The 22,914-nt window shown below is 41.7% G+C and overlaps 1 protein-coding gene and 1 pseudogene across 1 annotated transcript in view; one reads left to right on the top strand and one right to left on the bottom strand.

Moving 5' to 3' along the window:
- Window positions 1-22,914, top strand: part of WWTR1 (WW domain containing transcription regulator 1) — a 147,853-nt gene that overhangs the window by 107,980 nt on the left and 16,959 nt on the right. Inside the window, exon 4 of the mRNA XM_047784445.1 lies at window positions 15,891-16,090. Coding sequence (XP_047640401.1) covers window positions 15,891-16,090 — 200 coding nt within the window. The remainder of the gene's footprint in view (window positions 1-15,890; window positions 16,091-22,914) is intronic.
- LOC125129598 (40S ribosomal protein S4, X isoform-like) lies at window positions 21,505-22,247 on the bottom strand (annotated as a pseudogene).

Here is a 22,914-nt window from a genome sequence, read left to right as displayed (position 1 = left end):
TCCCCCAAGCAGTGAGCCCGAAGGAGAGTTCTATGACTCTGGAGTAGAGGCCAACTGTGGTGCTCACCACAGCCACCTGCCCCTTGGACCCTGGTCCCTGCCCTCCCCCTGTGCCCTCAGCCTCTTGGGTCACCCTGTTTTGCTCAAGTACTGGGCAAGCATTTTTCACCTTAAGACCTTTGCACTTACTGTCCTTAAGCCTAGATTATCCCTCACCTTGACTTCTGCACGTTATTCAGATGTTTTTAGATCACACATTACCTCCACTGGGAGGCCCTCCTTCTGTGCCTAAAATAGTTTCGCGTTTGTTTGTTCAAAGTCCTTATCTCTAGAATTATACTATATATTTGCTATTGTCTGTCTCCCACTAGACTATAATCTCCTGAAGGGATGGGACCTTTCCATCTTGTTCCTCAGTATCTCTAGCACCTAGAAACTGGGCCTTTCACCTGCTTGGGCTCAGCAGGTATTTGATGAGCAAATTTTGTTTTGTTTTGTTTTTTGTCTTTTTAGGGCTGTACCATGGCACATGGAAGTTGCTAAACTAGGGGTCAAATTGGAGCTGTAGCTGTTGGCCTACGCCCCAGCCACAGCAATTCAGGATACAAGCCTCTTCTGCAAGCTACACCACAGTTCACAGCAACACTGGATTCTTAACCCACTGAGAGAGTCCAGGGATCAAACCACGTTCTTGTTACCACTGAGCCACAATGGGAACTCCCAATGAGTGAGTATTTAAAAGAACCTTTGAACACTGGAAAGGAAAAAAAATCATCCATGGCCCTACCATCCAATGCTATCACAGTCAGTATTTTGATACATTTTCATTTTAAAGGTAACTAACCTTTTGGGGTCACTAGAAATCTTATAAGATTTAGGGTTACAGTCCTCAAAATGCATATAAGCACAAATTCCCGAAATCTGACCTGTGATTTTACCAGATTTCTTAATCCTGCTACCCCTGGTGAAATTCTTGTTTTGTTTTTCCTGAATACTCCTAGCCCAGATATAAAACGCCCACATCACCTTACTGTATTATCTCTGCTAATTTGATTGCTGAAGAATGGCTCCTACTTTCATTTGCATATCCATGATTCCTTGCGAAGCTGATAATTTTTCCATGGTTGATTAGTAAATGCATGTTTTCTCTCCTAAATTCTTCAAGTCTTTTGACTGTCTCTCGGAGTGTCTGTTGTATGAGCTCTTTCAATAATAAAGATGTTTACTAAAATGGCACGCAGTAAAAAGAAAACAGATGAAGAACTAGCGGCCCACACTGGCAACTTCTTCCTGCTTCTTGTGGAACACAGCTGTGGATTCATTTTCTGTTACTGAGCTTAGGTTGCCATATTTTGCACCTGGAGTAGTTTTTAAATCATTCAGGAAAGCTAACCAATAAAACACTACAATAAACTCTCTCCTGACTAATGAAAATAAATGCATGAATCAGAGTTTCCATTTCCTGCTGGGATAAAAGTATACCTATTGTCTGAAGATAGTAAAACAGGCGATGGAATTCAATTCGAAGCACAAAGGTAACTTTGTGAAGCAGCACAGTGAAGTACCCATTTTTCTCTCTCTCTCTCTCTCTTTTTTTTTTCCCCCCAAGTTAGGTCATTATTTGCCTAAATCTACTGTCTTTATAGATGTGCTTCCTGCCTGGCCATTTGTGATAAATCTTGAGATATTTAAGAAATCAGATGGAATCTGAGTTTCATATTCTGGTACTGCTTTAGGTGGAAGAAATATGGTTTCTTTTCAGCAAAAGGACCCAGAAGAAATGAACATGCCAGCAAGATGTGATTTTTTTTTTTCTAGCGTGTTCTGGGTATATTAAAATGATGAAAGCTGATATTGATATCCTTTAAAATGCTAATAATGTATACATTGTAGGTAATGCATTGGCTAGGAAAACATAAAAACCAGTGTTTCAGGCCTTTCCATCTTGACACCTAAGAGAGAAGAGTTGTCTAGATACTTGCATCCTAATTTGTCAACTAGATTGCTGTTTGGATGAGTAGACATCTGCTGGTGCTAAAAATTCAGGGCTTCCTGTGAAGGAAATGCAGCTTGGGTTACAAATCTAAAGCTGGAAGACCTGGGGCCATCCGGAAAAACCTAAGGTCCACCTGTCAAGTTTGGAGGGCACCTGGAAGTGATTTTAAGGTTTGACACCAGGAAAGTTTGGCTGAATGCACATGGATCCAAAGGGCTGTGCCTTATCAACTGAGCCAGCTGAAGAAATTTCCTTATGGTTATTCTCACCCAGAATTAGAATAAAGGGCTCAGTGTGAGGTTGGGATAGTGGAACTTCTTGGTTTAATACTTTACAGATTTTTGGAACCAAATGCACCCTGAAGTGAAAAGCTGCCTTTTTTTTTTTTTTTTTTTTTTTTGCTGACCTTGTTGGACGGCTAATACTGTTTCTGGGAAATAAGAGAAACAAGCGGCTCATTGTTGGCAGGAGCTGAGAGAGACACAAGAAGGGCAGAGAGACGTGTCTGCAGCCCTTTTTCCCTCTTCATTGTATCGTGACTGAGTCCAGGCTGGACTGAGGCTGGGTTTTTCTTTCTACCTCTGAAGACATGTGTTTCCCATCAGACAGGCTGTGTGACACCTGACATTGGCCAGTTCACATGAGTTAAGCCCTGTGCGGCCCATAAACAGGGAGGAAAAGACCTGCAGCTGCACCCAGACGCTCTTGATGCTGAAATATTTTTGAAGCTTGGTGTGGCTGGGTCTATACATATGTCAGAAACGATTTACACCTGTATGTTTTGGCTTCTATCCGTTGCCTATTATTACTTCCCCAAAGCCACTCTAGCCAGAAGGGCTAGTATTGCCTGAGGGCAGCACCTCTTCTTGTTGAAACCCTCCTGAATTATGAAATGTAATTCTTCAAAGTTATCTGACTTTGTCTTTTTTTTTTTTTTTGAAGGGCTGAAGAAAACCGTGTATCATTTTCTGGAAAACCAGATTACACAAACAGGGTGCATCATAACATGTGATCCATGTTGGTTTTCATCGTCATATAAATAAATCCATTAAATTAATCAGTGTTAGAACCTTTTATGAAATAAGGAAAAGAAAACTCATCTTCATCCCTGTCACCAAATTTAACTCAGTAAATATTTTTGATTGCAGGACAGGGCAGTGATGGGTGGTCATTGCAGCTGACGCCAGCCAGGCGTTCTGGCCTGTTCCCCGGGCTTCCTAGGTTTGTCCCAGTCTATGCCTGTGATTTGTGCTGAGTCACTTAACCTTCCAAGTTTCTTCATCTCTAAAAAAGTGAATTGGCTTAAATCATAGGTTTTAAATGCTGCCCCAGGCCCCTTGCCAGGGTTCTAGGGGCATGTGAGCAGAAGCTAAGATTAGTTAGTATCTAGTCTCCAAGAGCTGTGTCTGTTCAACATATTTTAAAACTTTGTTTAATATTTTGACACAAGAGTTGGGAAGCAGCCTGTAGGGAAATCAAAGTGAAAGCCAGACTAAGAGAATTTAGAGAAGAGTTGAAAGGACTGCCATGTAAGTGCTCGCTGGTGCTCCAGCACGAGCACAGGCCCTGGGCAGGTCGTAGATGAACCCCTGCATGGGTGAGGTGTCTCTACTCTATGCCGTATAGCAGCCTCTGGAGAAAGACCCTGCTGCTACGGAAAAGATTGAGAATCCTGGTCAAAATGGACTAAGCCCCTTCCAGTCTGAACTTCTCAGGTGATGCTTCAAAGTGGGATAAATACACGGCCCCAGCTGTGATGAGTGTGATGGAGTTTGTAAACCACTAATGATAAAATAGCAAAATGCAATGGATCCTGAACAGGGAATATGCTCTGGAAGTAAAGAGAAAGTAACAAGAAAAATCTAGTATTCATTAACTATTCACTTAAAGGATTATGGAAGTAATGGTTAAAAATGCATCCTTAAGAGAAAGAGTTGTGTGTGTGTGTGTGTGTGTGTGTGTGTGTGTGTGTGTGTGTGTCGGGGGGAGGGTTTTCCAGTTCTGATTTTTCTTCTTTTTTTGGGGGGGGGGCCCTCACCCTTGGCATATGGAGATTCCCAGGCAGCTGATGGCCACAGCCACAGCCACAGCCACAGCCACAGCAACCCCAGATTTGAGCCACATCTGCAACCCACATCACAGCTCACAGCAACGTGGGATCCTTAACCCACTGAGCGGGGCCAGGGATCGAACCCACAACCTCAGGGTTCTTAGTCGGATTCATTTCCGCTGTGCACAATGGGAACTCCCATTATGTTTCCTTTTTTTAAAAAATGTATGGTGATCATCTTATAAATGAAACTGATGTTTTACTGCCAATTTCTGACCCATAAACCCTGAAGTTTAGTTCAGGGAGAATTAGTGTCTACTCTGTGTTAGTAAGTCAAGTCACATTTGAAATGCACTAAATTATTTTTGTTCTTGTTTTGTGTTTATAAGGAAGACTTGTATCATTGGGTTTGGTTCCTAGGGACAAGATGAGGCTTGGCTCCTTCCTGGGTCTTATTTATAAGGAGCACAGATCCAGCCCTCAGGAAGGTGAGAGTTCAAATCATAGGAAGATGAAAGTTCAGTATTTCTTAAAGGGGTTTCTGTTCAGTGTGTATGGCTCAACCCAGAATTTGGCAGGAAAGATTTCCTGATTTTAACCAAGCGCATGTTTTCAAGTGATGCAATGCAGTGTCATAGTGCTTGATTTCCTTAAGAGGTGACAGAGTAAGTGTAGGAACAATATTCCCTCTCTGATTATCAAGTAGTATGGATGCAAAAGGTCAACCAGCTAGTTGTGACCTGTGGAGGACACTGGGAGCTAAGCTGGATAGTCCGGCTGTGGTTCTGAGTATCAAATGGTTATTTCTTATTGCTATAGGTTCTCTTTGTAGGGGAACACGTTAGAGTGGAAATAGGAAATTTGGGTTCTACTGCCATGAATTGTGGCTCTGGGGACGTGGCCAGTCACCGGCTTAGGGTGACCAACCACCCCACTAGCATGGGACTCTTCCGAATTTATCCCTGAAGGCCCCAGTGTCCCAAGAAACCCCTGAGTTGAACCAGGACAGCTAGTCGCTTTCAGTGGCACACCTGTTTCAGCATTTGTTGAGCGGGGACAGAGAATGGAGTAACCTTTAAGCTTTCAGTTGTAACAGTCCATGATGCAAGAGCTCTTGTGTTGCCCTCTCATGAGTGTTTAGGTTTCTGAAAGGTGTTTCCAAGGCAATTTATGTATAAATGTATTGGCCCAGACATCAAACTGAATTAAATACCTGTTCCATCTGGGAAGTTTCCCACATCCCAGCTCAAATGTTTTACCCAAGGTGTGTATTCGAATATTGCATATTCACCTATTTTGAGAAAACTGCAACCAGATTTTCAAAAGAAGTCAGCTTCTTTGAAGCTCTTCCAATCAAGGCATGATGTTAGAAGGATTCTTTGGAATGCTTAAAGTTGTTTTATCCTAGAAGCTGGTTAAAAACAACAAGAAAAAAACTAAACTAAAAGAGAAGTTATTTTGAAGATACAGAACTGAAGGTCATTTAGCAAGGTTCTGCTTACCACCCATGAAAACTGACATAAACCATCTTTGAAATTTTATTGTTAAATCAGCATTTGCTAATGGAGAGTTTCAGCAGGTATTCTGGGAGTCTTTTATTTTATTTATTTATTTTTTTAAACCACATTATTTTATTTTATTGCAAATGAAAAATATAAAACATTAATTGAAACTTTGTTGACTTTGTAAAATGAACAGTATTTATAAACATTTGAAAAATAGAAAATTTTGTGATCATAGTAATATTTGAAAATGTTTCATATATACTCATCTAAGTTATTTTTCCACAAAGTTTTGTTGACATGTAAAGACTGCGTTTAGTTCAGTTTCATGGAGAAAAATATTTTTGTCATGATCATTTTGTATTGTTGAGATAGGATAATAATGGAATTTATTTTCACTTGGATTATTAAAAATGAGCTAGGGTGACACAAACTGAGAAAAGAAGAATGTATAAAAACTGGAAAGCAATTCTCCTTCCTGATCTAGTACTTTGACTAAGAATTAAAATGTTGTTTTGGAGTTCCCTTGTGGCGCAGAGAGTTAAAGATCCTGCATTGTCATGGCAATGGTTCAAGCCGATGCAGTGGCGTGGGTTTGATCCCTGGCCCAGGAACGTCCACATGCCCAGGTGTGGCCAATCTGGGAGTCTTTTAGAACCCTTGCTTTCCCTGTGTTTTGTTTTGCTTTGTTTTTCTGTTGCTTGTATCTTGAACAGCAGCAGGTAATTCTAGGTGCATGAAACCACTTTGTTCAGCATCCACAGGCTGCCATGTTCCCTTCTCTGGCTCCATATCCAGCACAGCTGCTTTGTTGACTTTGAAGAGCTTAGCACATAGTAGGAGCTTAATACATATTAATTCATTTCTAAGTCAGTTCATAATTCGGTACTGCCAAGACATCTGCTAAGATGCAGAGGCCAGCATTTCCCAGTATTCCTCCTCAAGAGAACGCTAGTCTTACAGGATTGAAAAGTGTTGCCATTTGGAGTTCTCTGGTGGCCTAGTAGTTAGGGACTAGGCATTGTCACTGCTGTAGCTTGGATTAGATCCCTGGCCCGGGAGCTTCTACATACCTTTATAGTTTTTTGGTGCGGCCAAAAAACTATAAAGTACTGCAATGTATATCTCTCTCAGAATGTCTCCCTATCTGTTAGTATATTAAAGACTGTGAGAAATCTTGCAATAAAATAAATTCTGTTAACTTTGTCTAGCCCAATATTTCCCAATTTTTTTTTTTTTCCTTTTTGGGCCACACTTTCGACATATGGAAGTTCCCAGGCTAGGGGTCAAATCTGAGCTGCAGCTGCTGGCCTATGCTACAGCCATCACAACACAGGATCCAAACCATGTCTGCAGCCTATACCACAGCTCACAGCAATGCTGGATTCTTAACCCACTGAGCAAGGCCAGGGATCGAACCTGCATCCTCTTGGATACTAGTTGGTTTCCCAATACTGCTGAGCCTAGTATTTCCCAATCGTAATTGACCCTGGAACACTGGAAGTAGCTATTACAATTTTTTAAATTTAAGCTTAATATCTACTTAATCCTGTGGAACATACTTAGATCATATTTTCTTTTGGATATTCATCCATTTTTATATAGAACACTAATTTTTTACAAACCCTGTAAAAGCTAATTAATAGTGAGTGGTAAAGAAACTGTACCCAGCACAATTTCTGGTATTTATTGAAGACATGGTTACCACACACTCACATGCACACAAACACAGCACACATTTTTTTTAGAACTTTTTTCAGTTAAGTAATTGTTTATGTATTTTTTGGTTTCACCCACACCATGTAGATGATCCACATGGATCACTCTTGAGCCACAATACTGATGATGCTGAGTCCTTAACCACTAGGCCACCAGGGAACTCCAGAACTGTTAGATTTACAGAAAAACTGAGTAGAGTTCCCATAGACCCCTCTCTCAACTTTGTGTACTATTAACATCTTACATCATATGCTCTGTTTGTTATAATAATGAATCAATATTGATACATTATTATTATTATTATTTTATTTTATTTTGGGAGTGAAAGAGAAAAGAATAGCTTTTATTGCTTTGCCAAGCAAAGGAGACCACAGCAAGCTAATGCCCTTAAGACTGCCCTCTTTGAGAGAGAATAGGAAGTGGGTTTTTGTTTTTTTTGTTTTGTTTTGTTTTTTGTCTTTTTGCCATTTCTTGAACCGCTCCTGCGGCATATGGAGGTTCCCGGGCTAGGGGTCGAATCGGAGCTGTAGCCACCGGCCTACGCCAGAGCCACAGCAACGCAGGATCCGAGCCTCGTCTGCAACCTACACCACAGCTCACGGCAACGCCGGATCGTTAACCTACTGAGCAAGGCCAGGGACCGAACCTGCAACCTCATGGTTCCTAGTCGGATTTGTTAACCACTGCGCCACAACAGGAACTCCGGAAGTGGTTTTATAGTTTGGGAGTGGAAAAGAGGGCCACAGATGAGGATCAGGGTAGACACAGGCATACATTCTTCAGTTTTGGAAAATTTCAAAATTGACAAAGCTGACATCAGGTGGTCCCAGGACAAGTTCTTTTCTTTTTTTTTTTTTTTGGTCTTTTTGCCTTTTCTAGGGCCGCTCTGATCGGAGCTGTAGCCGCTGGCCTACACCAGAGCCACATCTGCAACCTATACCACAGCTCACGGTTACGTGGGATCATTAACCTACTAAGCGAGGCCAGGGATTGAACCCACAACATCATGGTTCCTAGTCGGATTTGTTAACCACTGAGCCATGACAGGAACTCCCCAGAACAGGTTCTTTTTTGTTTCTTTTTTTTTGCTTTTTAGGGCCACACCGTCAGCACATGTAGGTTCCCAGGCTAGGGGTTGAATCGGAGCTACAGCTGCTGGCCTACACCACAAGCACAGCCACGCAGGATCCGAGCCACGTCTGAGGCCTACGCCACACAGCTCATGGCAACTCGGGATCCATAACCCACTGAGTGAGGCCAGGGATCGAACCTGACACATGGTTCCAAGTCGGATTCGTTTCCACCACGCCACAGTGGGAACTTCCAGGACAGGTTCTTGATTCATTATTATTAACTAACATACTTCATGCAGATTTCTTTAGTTTTCTTACCCAATGTCCTTTTCTGTTCCAGGGTGCCCTGCAGAATTCCACCTTTTACTTGCCATGTCTCCTTAAGCTGTTCTTGACTGTGAGGCTTCTTAGACTTTTCTTGTTTTTGATGACTTTGATAGTTTTGAGAAGTATTACTTAGGAATTGTGTAAGATTCCCCTCTGTTGGAATCTGTGTGATGTTTTTCTCCAATTAGATTGGGATGATGGGTTTGGGGGGGTGAAGAGAGAGGTTAAAGTGTCCTTTTCATCACATCTTATCAAGGGTCCCGCCATCACCACGATTTATCACTTGATCTGGCTGGTATATAAGTTTTCTCCCCGATAGGGTTACTGCCTCCCACCCCCATCCAGGACTGTGTTCCTTGGGAGGAGGTCATGGTGCACAACCAGGCTTCAGGAGTGGGAATTGTCTCCCCTTCCTTCAGGGCGGTATGTCTGTATTAGATTATTTGAGATTTATCCCCACAGATTTGTCTCTTCTCCCGCTGTTTATTTAATGACTCAATCATTTGTTTATGTGAGTGGGGACTCATGGGTATTATATTTTTATTAAGCTAGGGAATCATAGCATGTGCTAGGGAATCAATGCAACAGCTTGTGCAGCTTCCAACATTATTGACGGAAGAGAAGGGTAGCTGGGGAGAGGGTGTTGGGGGTGAAGTTCATGGAGTGCTGGGGGCGGCCTTCCTCATTCATCTACATGGATATTGTGTCTCTGATATGTTGACAAAACTACACACTTTTTATATTTATTTATTTATTTATTTATGTCTCTCTTTCTCTCTCTCTCTCTCTTTTTTTTTTCTTAAGGGCTGCACCTGCAGCATATGGAAGTTCCCAGGCTAGGGGCTGAATCGAAGCTATAGCTGCCGGCCCACACTACCACCACCACAACACGGGATCAGCTGCATCTTCGACCTACACCATAGCTCACGGCAATGCTGGATCCTTAACCCACTGAGTGAGGCCAGGGATCAAACCCCTGTTCTCATGGATACTAGTCGGGTTAGTTACCACTGAGCCACAATGGGAATTCCCCAAACCACATACTTTTTGAAAGTTCAACTTAAAGAGCCAGCATAGAGGTACCACAGCTGAGAAGTTTGTTGTCAAGAAAAGAGGAGACTGAAAATAAGAGGAGAAATGCCTAACTAACAACAGGTATTTCTCTTTGCCCTCCCCACACTCACGTGTGTGTCAGGGAAAAGGATTTGAAGAGAATAAAGCAATATCTGTGTCTTTCTAGGGCTTAGGTGTGGCTCCCTGCCATTGGCACGCTGGTTGTCCTTTCCATAATTGGCTCAGAGCCAGCCCCATGCAGGCCCATGATAGGGTTTGTAGTTGAGCCTAATTTTATGGTTTTGTTTTCTTCATTTGGCTGTGTGTGTGTGTCTGTGTGTGTGTGTGTGTGTAACCATAGCCTATTTTAAAAACGAGGGAAGCAAGCCCAGGACCCAGAAAAGCAAGCCACTGAACCTCTCCGAGGCCAGAAAGGCGTTTGTCAAACATTCCAGGAGGCGCGCTGGGCAGCCTGATTCCCTGGCCTCCCTCCTTGTCTGCAGCTCCTGGCTCTTGGAGAAGCTGCCAAAACACTTTGTCTGCGAGCTGTCCTGGTGCTGTCTGTGTTCCTGGTGCTGAGGAAGGCAAAAGTTCAGGAGTGAAGCCTGTACCTTGTCCTCGGCTGTTTCTTATACAACTAATGATGTGCAGGGCTCAGAACTGAGTCCAGGGATCTTCTTGGCCTTGAGCCTACTTGTGGGGCTTTGTAGCAGCGTTCTGGGCAGTATTAACCAGAGGGTCATGGATAGGGACCCCCTCTGTACACCCCATTCCTATGGTGACCTTTTACTTCACCAAGGGCACAGTCATTCAATCAAGAGTGTTCAGGTGCTGTGGAGTTTGTTTTCCTTGGTGTTTTCTTTTATATTGAATAACAGTGGTAAAGTGTTTCTGGTCATATATCAGCAGAACCCAGTTATGGTGATGGCCAAACACAGCAGAGAAAGCCAGTTATTAAAGAGGGGAGAGGAGTTCCCGTCTTGGCGCAGTGGTTAATGAATCCGACTAGGAGCCATGAGGTTGCGGGTTCAATCCCTGGCCTTGCTCAGTGGATTGACAATCCGGCGTTGCTGTGAGATGTGGTGTAGGTTGCAGACACGGCTCGGATCCCGCGTTGCTGTGGCTCTGGCGTAGGCCAGTGGCTACAGCTCTGATTCGACCCCTAGCCCGGGAACCTCCATATGCCGTGGGAGCGGCCCAAAGAAATAGCAAAAAGACCAAAAAATAAATAAATAAATAAATAAATAAATAAATAAATAAATAAAGAGGGGAGAAAAAGAACAGGAAAAGGAGATGAAAACAGAGAAAAAGATAAATGTGGATTTTAATTTAAATTCTCTCTTGGAAGGGAAAAAAACGTCTCTCTGCTTTAGTTTTGATGCATTCTTGCTTCAATGGAGAAATCTTCTGTTTGGGTTATTCCTTTCTGTGGAGACTGGCAGGAGTCTAGATCTGACTAGGTCTTTAGCCTTTTTGAGACATTTAATGGCAGTCTGCCCTGAAGTGGTTTGGCCTTAGATACTGCATTTGGGATCCTCTGTCTTTCTTTCTTTCTTTCTTTTTTTTAAACTGAACTATTCTTGCCCTAAAATGTTCTGGAATATTGTCCCAAGGAATATTTTGTTTCCTGCAAATCTAGATGTTTTCCTTCCCATGCTCTCCTCTGTGTTTTGTTTTCTGTCTGTTTCTTTTTTTCCAGCTGAGCCCGTGGCATGTGGAAATTCCCAGGCCAGGGATTGAACCTGGGCCCCAGCATGACAATGCTGGTTCCTTAACTCACTGTGTCACAAGGGAACTCCTAAGACCCCCCTCTCTGTTTATCTCTGTCTTGGGCCTCCTTTCCCCCTTGGTCTCTGAGTAGCTACAAAAGCAGTGGTTTTAAAGAACCTCAACCATTAGTGAAGTTCATGAGATTCAAAATAGAAGGTTTAATAACAGTTTGAAATGAAATGCGTAGAATGAACAGAGTGGAAGGTTCAATCATGGGCACCTGGACTGAGTGCCCTAGAAAGGCCCTGGAGCATTTTATGACCTTGACCAAATTCTTGCATCTCTGGGTCTTGTTTCCTCACCTCCACAAGGAGGATTCTTTGCTTTGACAATCTCAACTATATTCTAGGCCTTATTTGCCGTTTTTCAAATAATTTGGGGGTTATCTCCTTTAACTCCCCCAAGAAAATATTTTGTGTATTTGATGGATAAATGACCATGTTCTTATATTTTTTACTTTTAGATTTTCATGTTTTACATGCGTAATAAATGCACACAGGAAAACTTCAAACAATACAGAAGAGGAAAAGGAAGCTCTCCTCCCATCCCCGACACCTTGTTTCCTCTCTAGAATAACCCACTGTTGTGTGTTTTTCCAGAGGGATTTGCTGTATGTAGATAATACTCACCTCCACCCCCCAATTTTTCTAATTACAAAAAGTAGATGCTCATACATACATTTCTGTTTCTTGGGTTCCTCCCCCCTCCCCTCTTCTGAACATTGTTTCTTAGAGATGCTTCCATAGAAGTACCTAAAGAGTGTCTTCATTTGGGGGGAATAGGTACATAGAATTCCTCTGAATGAGTGGATCATGATCTCTTATTGGCAGACACTGTTTTGGGTCTTTTGCTGTTATAGACAATACTGCAGTGAATAGTCTCACACAGACTTCTCTGTTGGTATATGTGCTTTACTCTGAAAACAAAGCTATTGTCTAAGTTTTGCTCTTTTCCAGCCTCCACAGTTAATCGTTGGAGATGTTTAGTCTAAAAGGCCAGCTCCAGATTAAATGAAAGAAAGCAGCATATGCCCCATCCCCCCCCATGGATGGCCTCTGTATGGGCTGGTGTTTTAAAGGCAAGCAAGGGTGTGATTTTGGAAGAGATCTTCTCCACGTCTTAACCTCCCCCAGATAAGGATGCAGACATCAACAAAACCCGCCGAGCAGTATCTGTACGATATGTGGAGTTAAGTAAAAGAGTCCTGTGTGCATAAGCTGACAGGGCTGCCTTTTCAAGTCATGGAAGATGGTTCTGATCCAATGGATTTGTCATGTCAGTAAGGACCGGACCTGAGTCAGTTTTAATATTTTTCAGAGTAGCTGAGTTACAAAAATTAACATAACCTCTGAACAGCTAACACATTTAAAAAAACAAAACAAAACATTTTCAAGCCCCTTTTTTCCTATCCTGGGGATTTCTGATATTGGAAATAATTCAGTTTAACACATTTCTCTTATAGACACAATTGGGTTTTGTTAATTTTTGTTTTTAATTTTTTTGTCTTTAGTTATTACATCAGAAAAATAGGAGCATCCTTTTTCAGAAGGTTTAGTAATGACTATGCCTGGAAGTAATCACTATTCTTCCATCTAAGTTTCCATCCCCTGGCCTGAAAGAGGTCTTATAAATTACACCCTTCTGGATATCTGGACTTTGTCTTACTTGAATCTGTATTTAAGAGAACTTTTTCCCTATGACACAGTGAGTGTCACACTCCCTGACCGCCTGCCCAGGCCTTTGAATAGAGATAGTAATTATGCTCATCCAGCTGTAGAAATGAAATACTTAATTATTTTGGCATTGATCAGGACTGTGCTTTTTTTCCTCTTCTCGAACTAAGAACATAAGGAATGCCCAGCGGGTTCCATTCATTCATCCCATCATTTACTGAGTTTCCCTGTGTGCCAGGAATGGTGCCAGGAGGTGAGAGCACTTGGGGGTGGGCTTGATTCACAAAGGGAAAGCCAAACTCTTTGGGCAGAATGGTCCAGTATCTTACCTTGCCTTGAATGACCTGTCTGTGATTGAGTGGAGTTATCAATCTGTCCAAACCCTGCTTGAACCCTTCCTAATTGTAACCTGAGCAACCTTCAGGTCCAGGGTCCTGTTTGAGGGCCTGCTGTTTAAGTGGTGCTTCCTTATGGTCAAAGGCAAACTGTGTGTAGAGGGTTACCTCAGTTTCAGTGACTGCTGGTCTTCAGTCTCAGGTGTGGCAGAGGGCAGCCAGAGACACTTGAGAGAAAGGGCAGGTGGATGGGGTGTCAGGAGCTTCAGCTCTGGCCCTGGTTCCACCTGTTTCTAACTAGAGCACACCCCTCATCTCCCTGGGTTTCACAAAATGAAAAACTGGACTAGATACTCTCTAAGAATTCCTATAAAGCCTAACATTCTAGCACTCCACAGCCAAGCATAAAAACCACCTCATTTCTTCATAAATTCCTTCCAACAGCCTGTTAGTTCCTGTGAGGGCAGGAGCTATTTATCCAACTACAAGCCCAATGCTGGGCACACAGAGGGAATGCAATAAAGATCTGAGTGAATTGTAAGTGAATTTTTAAAAAGAATATTTTTATCCCATCTCTGCACCCATCCATAGGAAGTTCCTATTACGGAATTAATTCCTTCTAAAGAAAACCGGTTCTTCAACAGAAATTCTTCAGTGTTTGTACTTGATTTTGAATGTGTATATATATTTTTTCTACACAATCGTTGAATACATAGTTGATTGAGATACTTTAAAATTCATTTAAGATGAGTTCCCTGGTGCATTAAGTGTCTGTTATTGTCACTGCTGTGGCTCAGGTTCAATACCTGGCCTGGGAACTTCCACATGCTGTGGGTGCGGCCAAAAAAATTCATTTAATTTATTTTGGCCATGCCTGTGGCATGCAGAAGTTTCTGGGCCAGGGATCAAACCTGTGCCTCAGCTCTAACCAGAGCCACAGCAGTGGCAACACCAGATCTTTAAACCCCCAAGTCACTAGGGAACTCCAGAAAGTTTATTTATAAAATATGTTTGCACATAATGTCCATAACAAACTGAAGATATGAAATATTTAACTTTTTAAAAAAAATTTATGGCTGCACCCGCAGCATATGGAAGTTCCCCAGCCAGAGATTGATAAAATGTTTAACTTTGAACTTTAGGTAAAATATGCCAATAATTTTATCTTTCATTGGTAATGATACCAAACATAGCAAAGTTGAGAGGGTTTTTTCTCAGAAATGAAGTGATATATAAAATTACGCATTGTTGCCTTTGGTCCTGACCTGAGAGCAAATAGGCTGAAAAGCATGGTTTTCTTTATGACAGAATATTACCAAGGCAAAAGTTAAGCAAATTTGACTGGTAAACTGTTTGAGAAAAACTAGCACTTTTTTTTTCCCCCCTGGGGGAATAGCAATTACAGAATTTATTAAAGGATTTAAAATTTTTTTCTAAAGTGAGTACTGTATGCTAAAATTTTTTTAATGATTTTTACTTTTTCCATTATAGTTTGTTTACAGTGTTCTGTCAGTTTTCTACAGTACAGCAAAGTGACCCAGTCATACATACATATATACATTCTTTTTCTCACATTATCCTCCATCATGCTCCATCACAAGTAACTAGATATAGTTCCTAGTGCTATAGAGCAGGATCTCATTGCTTATCCACTCCAAACGTGGTTAAATTTTAAATGTTGATAAATGCAAAAAGGAAATCCTTAAAAAGTTTAAAATATTTCTTGTGGCTTTATCTAATCACAAACACTGCATTTTTATATAATTTCTTTCTCACTAATAATTCTCACTAAATGTTTCTCTAATTGTTCACTATAATTTCTCACTGAATAATTGCTTTGGGGCACCCTTTTTAAACAAAGCATTAAAGGACTTCTCCTTTTGTAAAGGTCCTTGAACTAGGTGCTGTTTTACATGTTACTTGTCCATTCCCTCATCCATCCTAAATATTATTTTATACCCCCCACCTGCCAATGATCACATATCCTCCTTAGCTCTACCATAAGGTTGTCTGAGAACATACACACATGCCCAGATGTCCTGGTGAAATTATCTCTTACGCAGTGGTTACCTTTGTGGTATTTACTTATGACCACTGTGTTCTATGAAAGGCTTAAAAATGTCCTCTAGACACAGGCAAGGTGTGAAACAGATTTTTTTTTAATAGGGCACAGAAGCTGTGACTAAATGAGTCAGGAGAGGGGGCCAGTATCCGAGCCTCCATAAATTGAATTAAGGTAATTATTACTTAAACAGTAATAATTCACAGGGATGTGCTTTGGAAGGAATCTCAGGAATCTATACTCCAAAGCACAAAGCATTCTGATGGTCTCTTTGTGATAAGGAGCTGTGGTCGCTGATTGTTAATCTCTTGGTGTTCTCCCCTCCTGTAGTGATGAATCATCACCAGCAGCAGATGGCACCCAGTTCCCTGAGCCAGCAGAGCCACCCTCCTCAGAACCCGCCAGCAGGGCTCATGAATATGCCCAATGCGCTGACCACCCAACAGCAGCAGCAGCAGAAACTTCGGCTTCAGAGGATCCAGATGGAGAGAGAGAGGATTAGGATGCGCCAGGAGGAGCTCATGAGGCAGGTATGGCCTTCAGAAGTACCTGGTAGAGGCTGTGTGTACCAAGGCTAGTGGGTAGGTAGCTGCTGGCCGTCAGAGTAAATCTTTATCTAGAAGCATTAAGAGTCCAAAGTCCCCCTCACCTCAAAAAAGAAAAGAAAGAAAGATAAAAGGAGTTCCTGTCATGGTTCAGTGGTTAACGAACCCGAATAGTATTCATGAGGTTGAGGGTTTGATTCCTGGCCCCGCTCAGTGGTTAAGGATCGGGCATTTCTCTGAGCTGTTGTGTAGGTCGCAGATGTGGCTTGGATCCCATGTTGCTGTGGCTGTGGTGTGAGCCAGCAGCTACAGCTCCAGTTCGACCCCTGGCCTGGGAACCTCCATGGGATGTAAGTGCTGCCCTAAAAAGACAAAAAAAAAAAAAAATGTCCAAAGCCCTGCTCTAAACTTGCTGAGTAGTTTCTGTTTTCTCTCAGTATCTATGTGCACTATCTTGAGAGCCAAACTTATGAGCACAAAGACTTGCTGTATTAGCATGGCTGCCTTTGGCTTTCACTGCTCATCATTAGAAGGAGAGAAAGAATATGTTCCAATTATTTATTCTTGTGCAATGAATTATCCCCAAACTTCATGGCTTTAAATAATAGCCATTTTATTATGTCATCCAACTTTGTGGTCAGGAATTGGGGCAGGGCTCATCTGGACTGTTCTTTTGCTGTACATGTTATTGTCTGAGGTTACTTGGTGGTGTTCAACTGATGGGTGGGTTGGTCTGGAGGGTCCAAGGTGGGTTTACTTGAGTGGAACCATGGTAAGGGTTTCTGGAACACTGGGCTTAGCTGGCATTAACCCATGGAACATCTGCCCGTGGCATCCCTATCATGGCAATTTCAGAGCAGGGTGGGGTTGCAGCAGGGGGACATACTTCATAGCAACTTGGGTCTCCCCCAGAAAAATGTTCTAAGAGTCAGGAATTGGAAGCTGCCAATGTCTTAGGGCAGGCATGGTTCTGAAAACTGCCCCCAGTCACTTCTTCCATATTCTCTTGGTCAAAGCAGTTACAGAGCTCCCCCCCCCACCTGTCCCCAAATTAGAACAGATAGCAGAGGGGATGTTCTGTGGAAGAAATGACAAAGAATTTGCAACTGTCTTTGATCTGCCATGGAGCATGAAAAAAAAAATTCAAGAAAACTGAGAAAAATGAGAAAAGAAAATATTTTGCATATGGACTCTGATAGAGTCGTCTGCAAAGCTTCCTGGGCTTTCATCAGACACTTTTGTGCCACACTCGCTTCATTCATTTACTCAGTAGGTCAACCAGCAGAATGTGTGTGCTCTGTGGGTCAGTCTCAGTGCCTCACTTCAAGAAATAAATAAAAGGGAATTGCTGAGGGAACCCACAGTTGTCTCCCTGCATCAGTGGCTTGGTCTCTGCAAGAGCAGAATCCTCTTCTCTGTTGGTAAACTAATATAGCACATGTTTTCTTTTCTTTTATTAAAGTATAGTTGATTTACAGTGTTTCTTCAATTTTTTACAGTGTATAGCAAAGTGACCCAATCACACACAGTTTAGCATATACTCTCAGGTCTCATAAATCATGCTGGCTTCAGTTTATTGTTTTAATTCTTCAGACTTTGCTTTATAAGTCACATGAAGCAAGAGACATGGGTAGCTTCCCTTCATGTTTGAGGAAATGAGTAGTTTTAACTGTTCTGGAAAGCTTTCTTACAGGGGGCTGGGAGTATTAGGGTCAACATTATTTTTTTTTCTTTTAGTTACATCTGATACTTTCAAAAATATGCATAGTATACATCAACTGTCATAGGTAAATAATGTATTTCTCATCAAATAAATTCTAAAATATAAAGTATCTGTACTGCATGAAGCTTACAAAGCATGATGAAGTAAAAGAATTCCTGAGACCTAGCCTTTTAAAATGAGGGCATATGAATCTAAATTGTGCTCTGTTGTTTTGTTGAACTCGCCTCTAAATTTGAGGACTACAGTTTTGTAATATAACCGTTGTTCTGCTTTTCACCCTGAGGATTTATGTCTAAACTTTCATGGTTATTTCAGGGTAACAGTTGTTTTTACTACGTTTAGATATACAGTATCATGTTTCTTAGCAGGAAATAATTGTGTTACGGGTTTCCGTCTTTGGATAATTCTATTTGGAATATTTTACCTATTTTACAATATAGAGCAAATAATTAAACAGTATTATAGTAGCAGTTATATTTTCTCTTAATTTTATATCCAAATGAGCTTTAATGAGGGTTTTTTTTCCCCCACAGAGCTAAGACTATTCTGCAAAGAATGACTTGTTCCTCAGTTTCTGCCTCTGTGTTTCTCTTTTTCTTGCCCCACCTCCTCCTTTCCCACAGAAAGTATTTCTGAAAAGGGGTGGAGAAAAGTGCCCCAAATTGTTTCCTTTATTCCAACCATTAGGTGCCTTTGAACCAGAATGTTAATATTGATGGTTCATATTACAGAAATACCAACCGAGTTCCTTAAATGCTGATCCCTAGAGGCTGTGGAACTTGGAGTATTTTGCTGCATCATAGTGTCAATTCCAGTGTACAGGACCTCAGGGAGAAATGCTGTCCAGATTTGCTTGCAGAGGCTCACATAGTTCAGCTTTAAGTGAGTGTGTGTGTGTGTGTGTGTGTGTGTGTGTGTGTGTGTGTGTAGTTAGGGGAGGAGTCCAGATGAAATGGATGGTTATGATGTCTTTTTATCTTTATTATGGAATATAGGGAAAAAAGACCTAAAAGAGACTTTTTTTTTTTTTTTTAATCTTGGAAGATATTTTCTCCCATCTAGAAGCAGCCTGCTCCTCCCGGTCAAAGATATTATTTGAGGCCATATGGTAAATGGTGTTGGGGTGTTTGATGATAGTTTTCTGGGGCATTTGCCAAGATGTCGGATTGTTCATGTGTGGATTATGTGTATCCCCTTGGTGGAGTTTTGTTGTTTTATTTTTCCTCTTTTTCTTTTGGTGGTTTTCACATCAGCCACACTATTTGCACTTAAACCAGGGTGGGAGCAGGGAAATGGACGGGAAGTAGAAGTGATATTTGGCTCACCTGCTTAGACACAGTTCTGTGGCTTGGCTGAGGTGGCTGTTTCACAACTGTATTGTGTATTTATCAAAATTTAGAATTGTCCAAATGGTATGGTTTGTTATCTCTCTCTCTCTCTCTTTTTTAATATACTGGGAAGTCATATATTTATTCTGTAGCAGCCATGGAAGTTGTCCTGTGGGTTTGGACGTACCTATTCTAAGCTGCCTGGAATCCTTTCTACAACAAGGCTGGACATAAATTTTAAGATACCATGCCCACAAGACTATAGAATATTCTGCTGCTACAGCTTAAAAATCAACACAATATTTGCTCAGTATCATAAAGGGCATGTTTACAACTTTACCCAATGAAATGGAAAATTTTAGTAACTGGTAAGAAATTGAGAAACAGGCTTCGCAGTCCCTATTTACCTCTCTGAAAGAAAAATTCCTTGACAGGAAAACAGACTTCTTGGCTCTATCTAAGCAGAGTTTGTCACTGTATTATTCATTTAAATATGAAGCTGGGGGTGTGCTTCTGCCTCAGAGATAATTATAACCTCAAGGACTTCCTGTCAGCTCCCAGGGAAGAGCCTTAAGTGGAGAAGCCTTCACTCCCGTTGTTGAGAAACCGTTATTACTCCCAGGCAGACTCAGCACTGCTTTTACCCCCATCCGTCCCTTAATTGGGGCCCAGTGGACAGGAGAAAGCAGCCTGTCAAACAAATCTGCTGACTCAGCCTGGCCTCTGGTTACCAGGGCAACAGTGACAAGGGGAGAGGGTTTGGGCGGGAGGCCCTGGAATTCTTTTGGCAGGTTTCACGGATTTCAGGGTCTTGACAGCCACTACCGGGGCTGGCTGGCCAGCTGGCTGCCTTCTCGAAGCCATTCCTGACCAAGGGCCCCAGGGAGGGACACACCCGGCTGTGAGCAGCTCTGGTCCAGGGAAGGCTCTGAGGTCTGTTTTTTGTCATGTGAAGAATAGCTATTGAGAGAGGTTAAAAAGTGTCATATCATAGCATAAATAGCAGCTGTTTCAGTGTTTCCTTCAGCCCATGGGGCCATAGTTTTCCTTTTAGAAAAGCATTTCAGGGAATTAGGTTTCAGGGTTGACTGGGCTCGTCAGCAGTCATGTTGTCCACCCAGAATGTGGCTCCCTCTGAAGTAGCCTGACCATTTATGTTCATTCATTTATTTGTGCAACATGCTGTAGGCACTAAATGCTCAGCAGTGCATTTAGGCTTGGTCCCTACCCTCTTAGAGCTTTCATTCTAACTGCTGTCAGTGTTTTATTTGCCTACAGGTCCCAGAAAGAATCCATTTTCTAAAAAAATACCAATTCTTTTTAAAAGGATCCCTTTGAAAGATGTTATAAACCAGAACACATTTTCATTTTTATTTATGTATTTTTCAATTTTTATTTGTTTTCTCTACAATGTTTTAAAAATTACTGAAGTATAGTTGATTTACAATGTTGTGTTAGTTTCAGGTGTACAGCACAGTGATTCAGCTATATTCTTTTTAAGATTCTTTTTCAGGTTCTTTTCCCTTATAGGTTACTACAATTCTGTATACAATTTTTAAAGGTTACTTTCCATTTACAGTTATTGTAAAATATTCGCTATATTCCGCATTTCGTACAGTACATCCTCGAGCCTATCTTACATCCAGTAGTTTGTATCTCACCCTCCCTCCCCTCCCCTCCCACTGGTAACCACTAGTTTCTTCTCTATATCTGTGAGACTGCTTCTTTTTTGTTATATTCACTAGTTTGTTGTATTTCTTAGATTCTATATAGAAGCGATATCACACAGTGTTTGCCTTTGTCTGACTTATTTCACTTAGCATAATGCCCTCAAGGACCATTCATGCTGTTGCAAATGGCAAAAATTTCATTCTTTTTTATGACTGAGTAATTAGTACAAATACACTTTTTAAAATGAGGTTCACCAAGTGTGCACAAAGGAAAAGCAGCTTCTTTTTTCCTGATTTTGATAAGATCACTGAGGTATGAAGAAATATTCCATCTCCAAATCCATTCAGCTATTTTTAAAATTACATTAATTTTTTTATGCAGGATTATTTTTTAAGTACAAAGACTTTCCCAGTCACGTCTCTTAGAGATTTTTTTTTTTTTGTCTTTTTAGGGCCACACCCACAGCATATGGAGGTTCCCAGGCTAGGGGTCGGATCAGAGCTACAGCTGCTGGCCTACATCACAGTCACAGCAATGACAGATCTGAGCCAAGTCTGCGACCCTATGCCACAGCTCACGGCAATACCGGATCCTTAGCCCACTGAGCGAGCCAGGGATCGAACCTGCTTCCTCATGGTTCCTAGTCGGATTTGTTTCTGCTGAGCCATGACGAGAGCTCCTCAGAGATCATTTTATTCACTGCTCTGTTTCTCCACCAGTCTCTTGTCTCTCTCCCCAGCAGTGGTATGGCGGATATCCTTTCTAGGGGGAAGACAGATCCATGGTTTGTTGCTTTTGCAAATAACAAAAATGTTGGAGAGCAGGGTGGCAAAGCTGTTGCCATTGGCATCTTTCACATGAATTACATCAAAAGAACCGGGATGTCTCTCCCTGTTGGTGATCAAACCAATTCTTCCTAGGTTGGCGCCTCCAATAACTACGTGAAGGTTACCAGCGTCCAATTTGATGAAATCAGTAATCTTGCCAGTCTCCAAATCAATTTGAATGATGTTATTCACCTTGATGAGGGTTCGAGTATCTGGGTCACCAAATGAGGGATTCCACCTGGCCTCCTCAGGTGTAACACAATGAACAGCAAACCCATCCTTGGTGTCGTAGATCAGACAGATTCTCTGCAGTCTTGTCTATGCTGATAACATCCATAAAACCAGTAGGGTAGGTTATGTCAGTGGGGACGTTGCCATCAGTCTTAAGGAAACACTGCATACAGACTTTTTTCCTTCATCTACTGTTAGGAAGACTTAAGTCTGTTCCTTAGGAAAATAAAGAGTGGGAGACATTCCCTCAGCTTGTGGGGATCAGTAGATGGATGAGGAGCAAACACACCAGTCAGTTTATCCAGCAGCCAGTGTTTTGGAGCTGCTACGTGCTTCAGCTGCTTCTTGGGACCACGAGCCATGGCTGCACCAGGCATGAAAAGAGCAGCTATTCTTTTTTTTTGTTAAGTAATGAGAAGAATATCTAAATTAGATAATGTTTTCCTTAATGTGATTCTAAAGGATAACAGATTATGGAATAACACAAGGTGGCTGTATGCATCCTGAATTAAAAGAGCATCAAACAGACCATGGATAATGCTTAAGGACTCAACAAAATGTCTTTCTCCAAATGTCAGAGTTTCAACTGTCATTTCATGGTGATAATCTGAATCTAGCAGCTGAGCCTGTGTGATGAAGTATTTGCAAAAGGGAGGCTCCAGGAAATGTGACAGTGAATTTCTAGAATCCCTTGGCCCAGAGTTAAAAAGAAATTTACATTGGGATTTTTTTTTTTTTCCTATAAAGAAGGTAAATAATTCAGCATTCTGCCTCTCAAGTCCCTTGGGGTTTTGGCACAGAGCAACTTCTCTGCACCAGAGTAACTATTTTAATGTTAGGATTTCAAAATATTGTCTTTTTTTCCCCATTTGTTTCTGTTCACCCCACCCTTTATAATGAAAACAATCCAATCTTCCATTTTTGTAGAACCCCTGGCCACACACGTTTAAATCAAGCAAAGCACCCTCAGAAGAGGTTATTGTCTTTCTCTTTGAAGTACATTCCAGGAAGGGCCAGAGCTGGCTGGTG

Source organism: Phacochoerus africanus, chromosome 1 (genome assembly GCF_016906955.1).
Source record: "Phacochoerus africanus isolate WHEZ1 chromosome 1, ROS_Pafr_v1, whole genome shotgun sequence".
Taxonomy (NCBI): Eukaryota; Metazoa; Chordata; class Mammalia; order Artiodactyla; family Suidae; genus Phacochoerus; species Phacochoerus africanus.
Note: the sequence above shows the minus strand (reverse complement) of the source record. Positions and strands in the feature narration are given on the sequence as shown.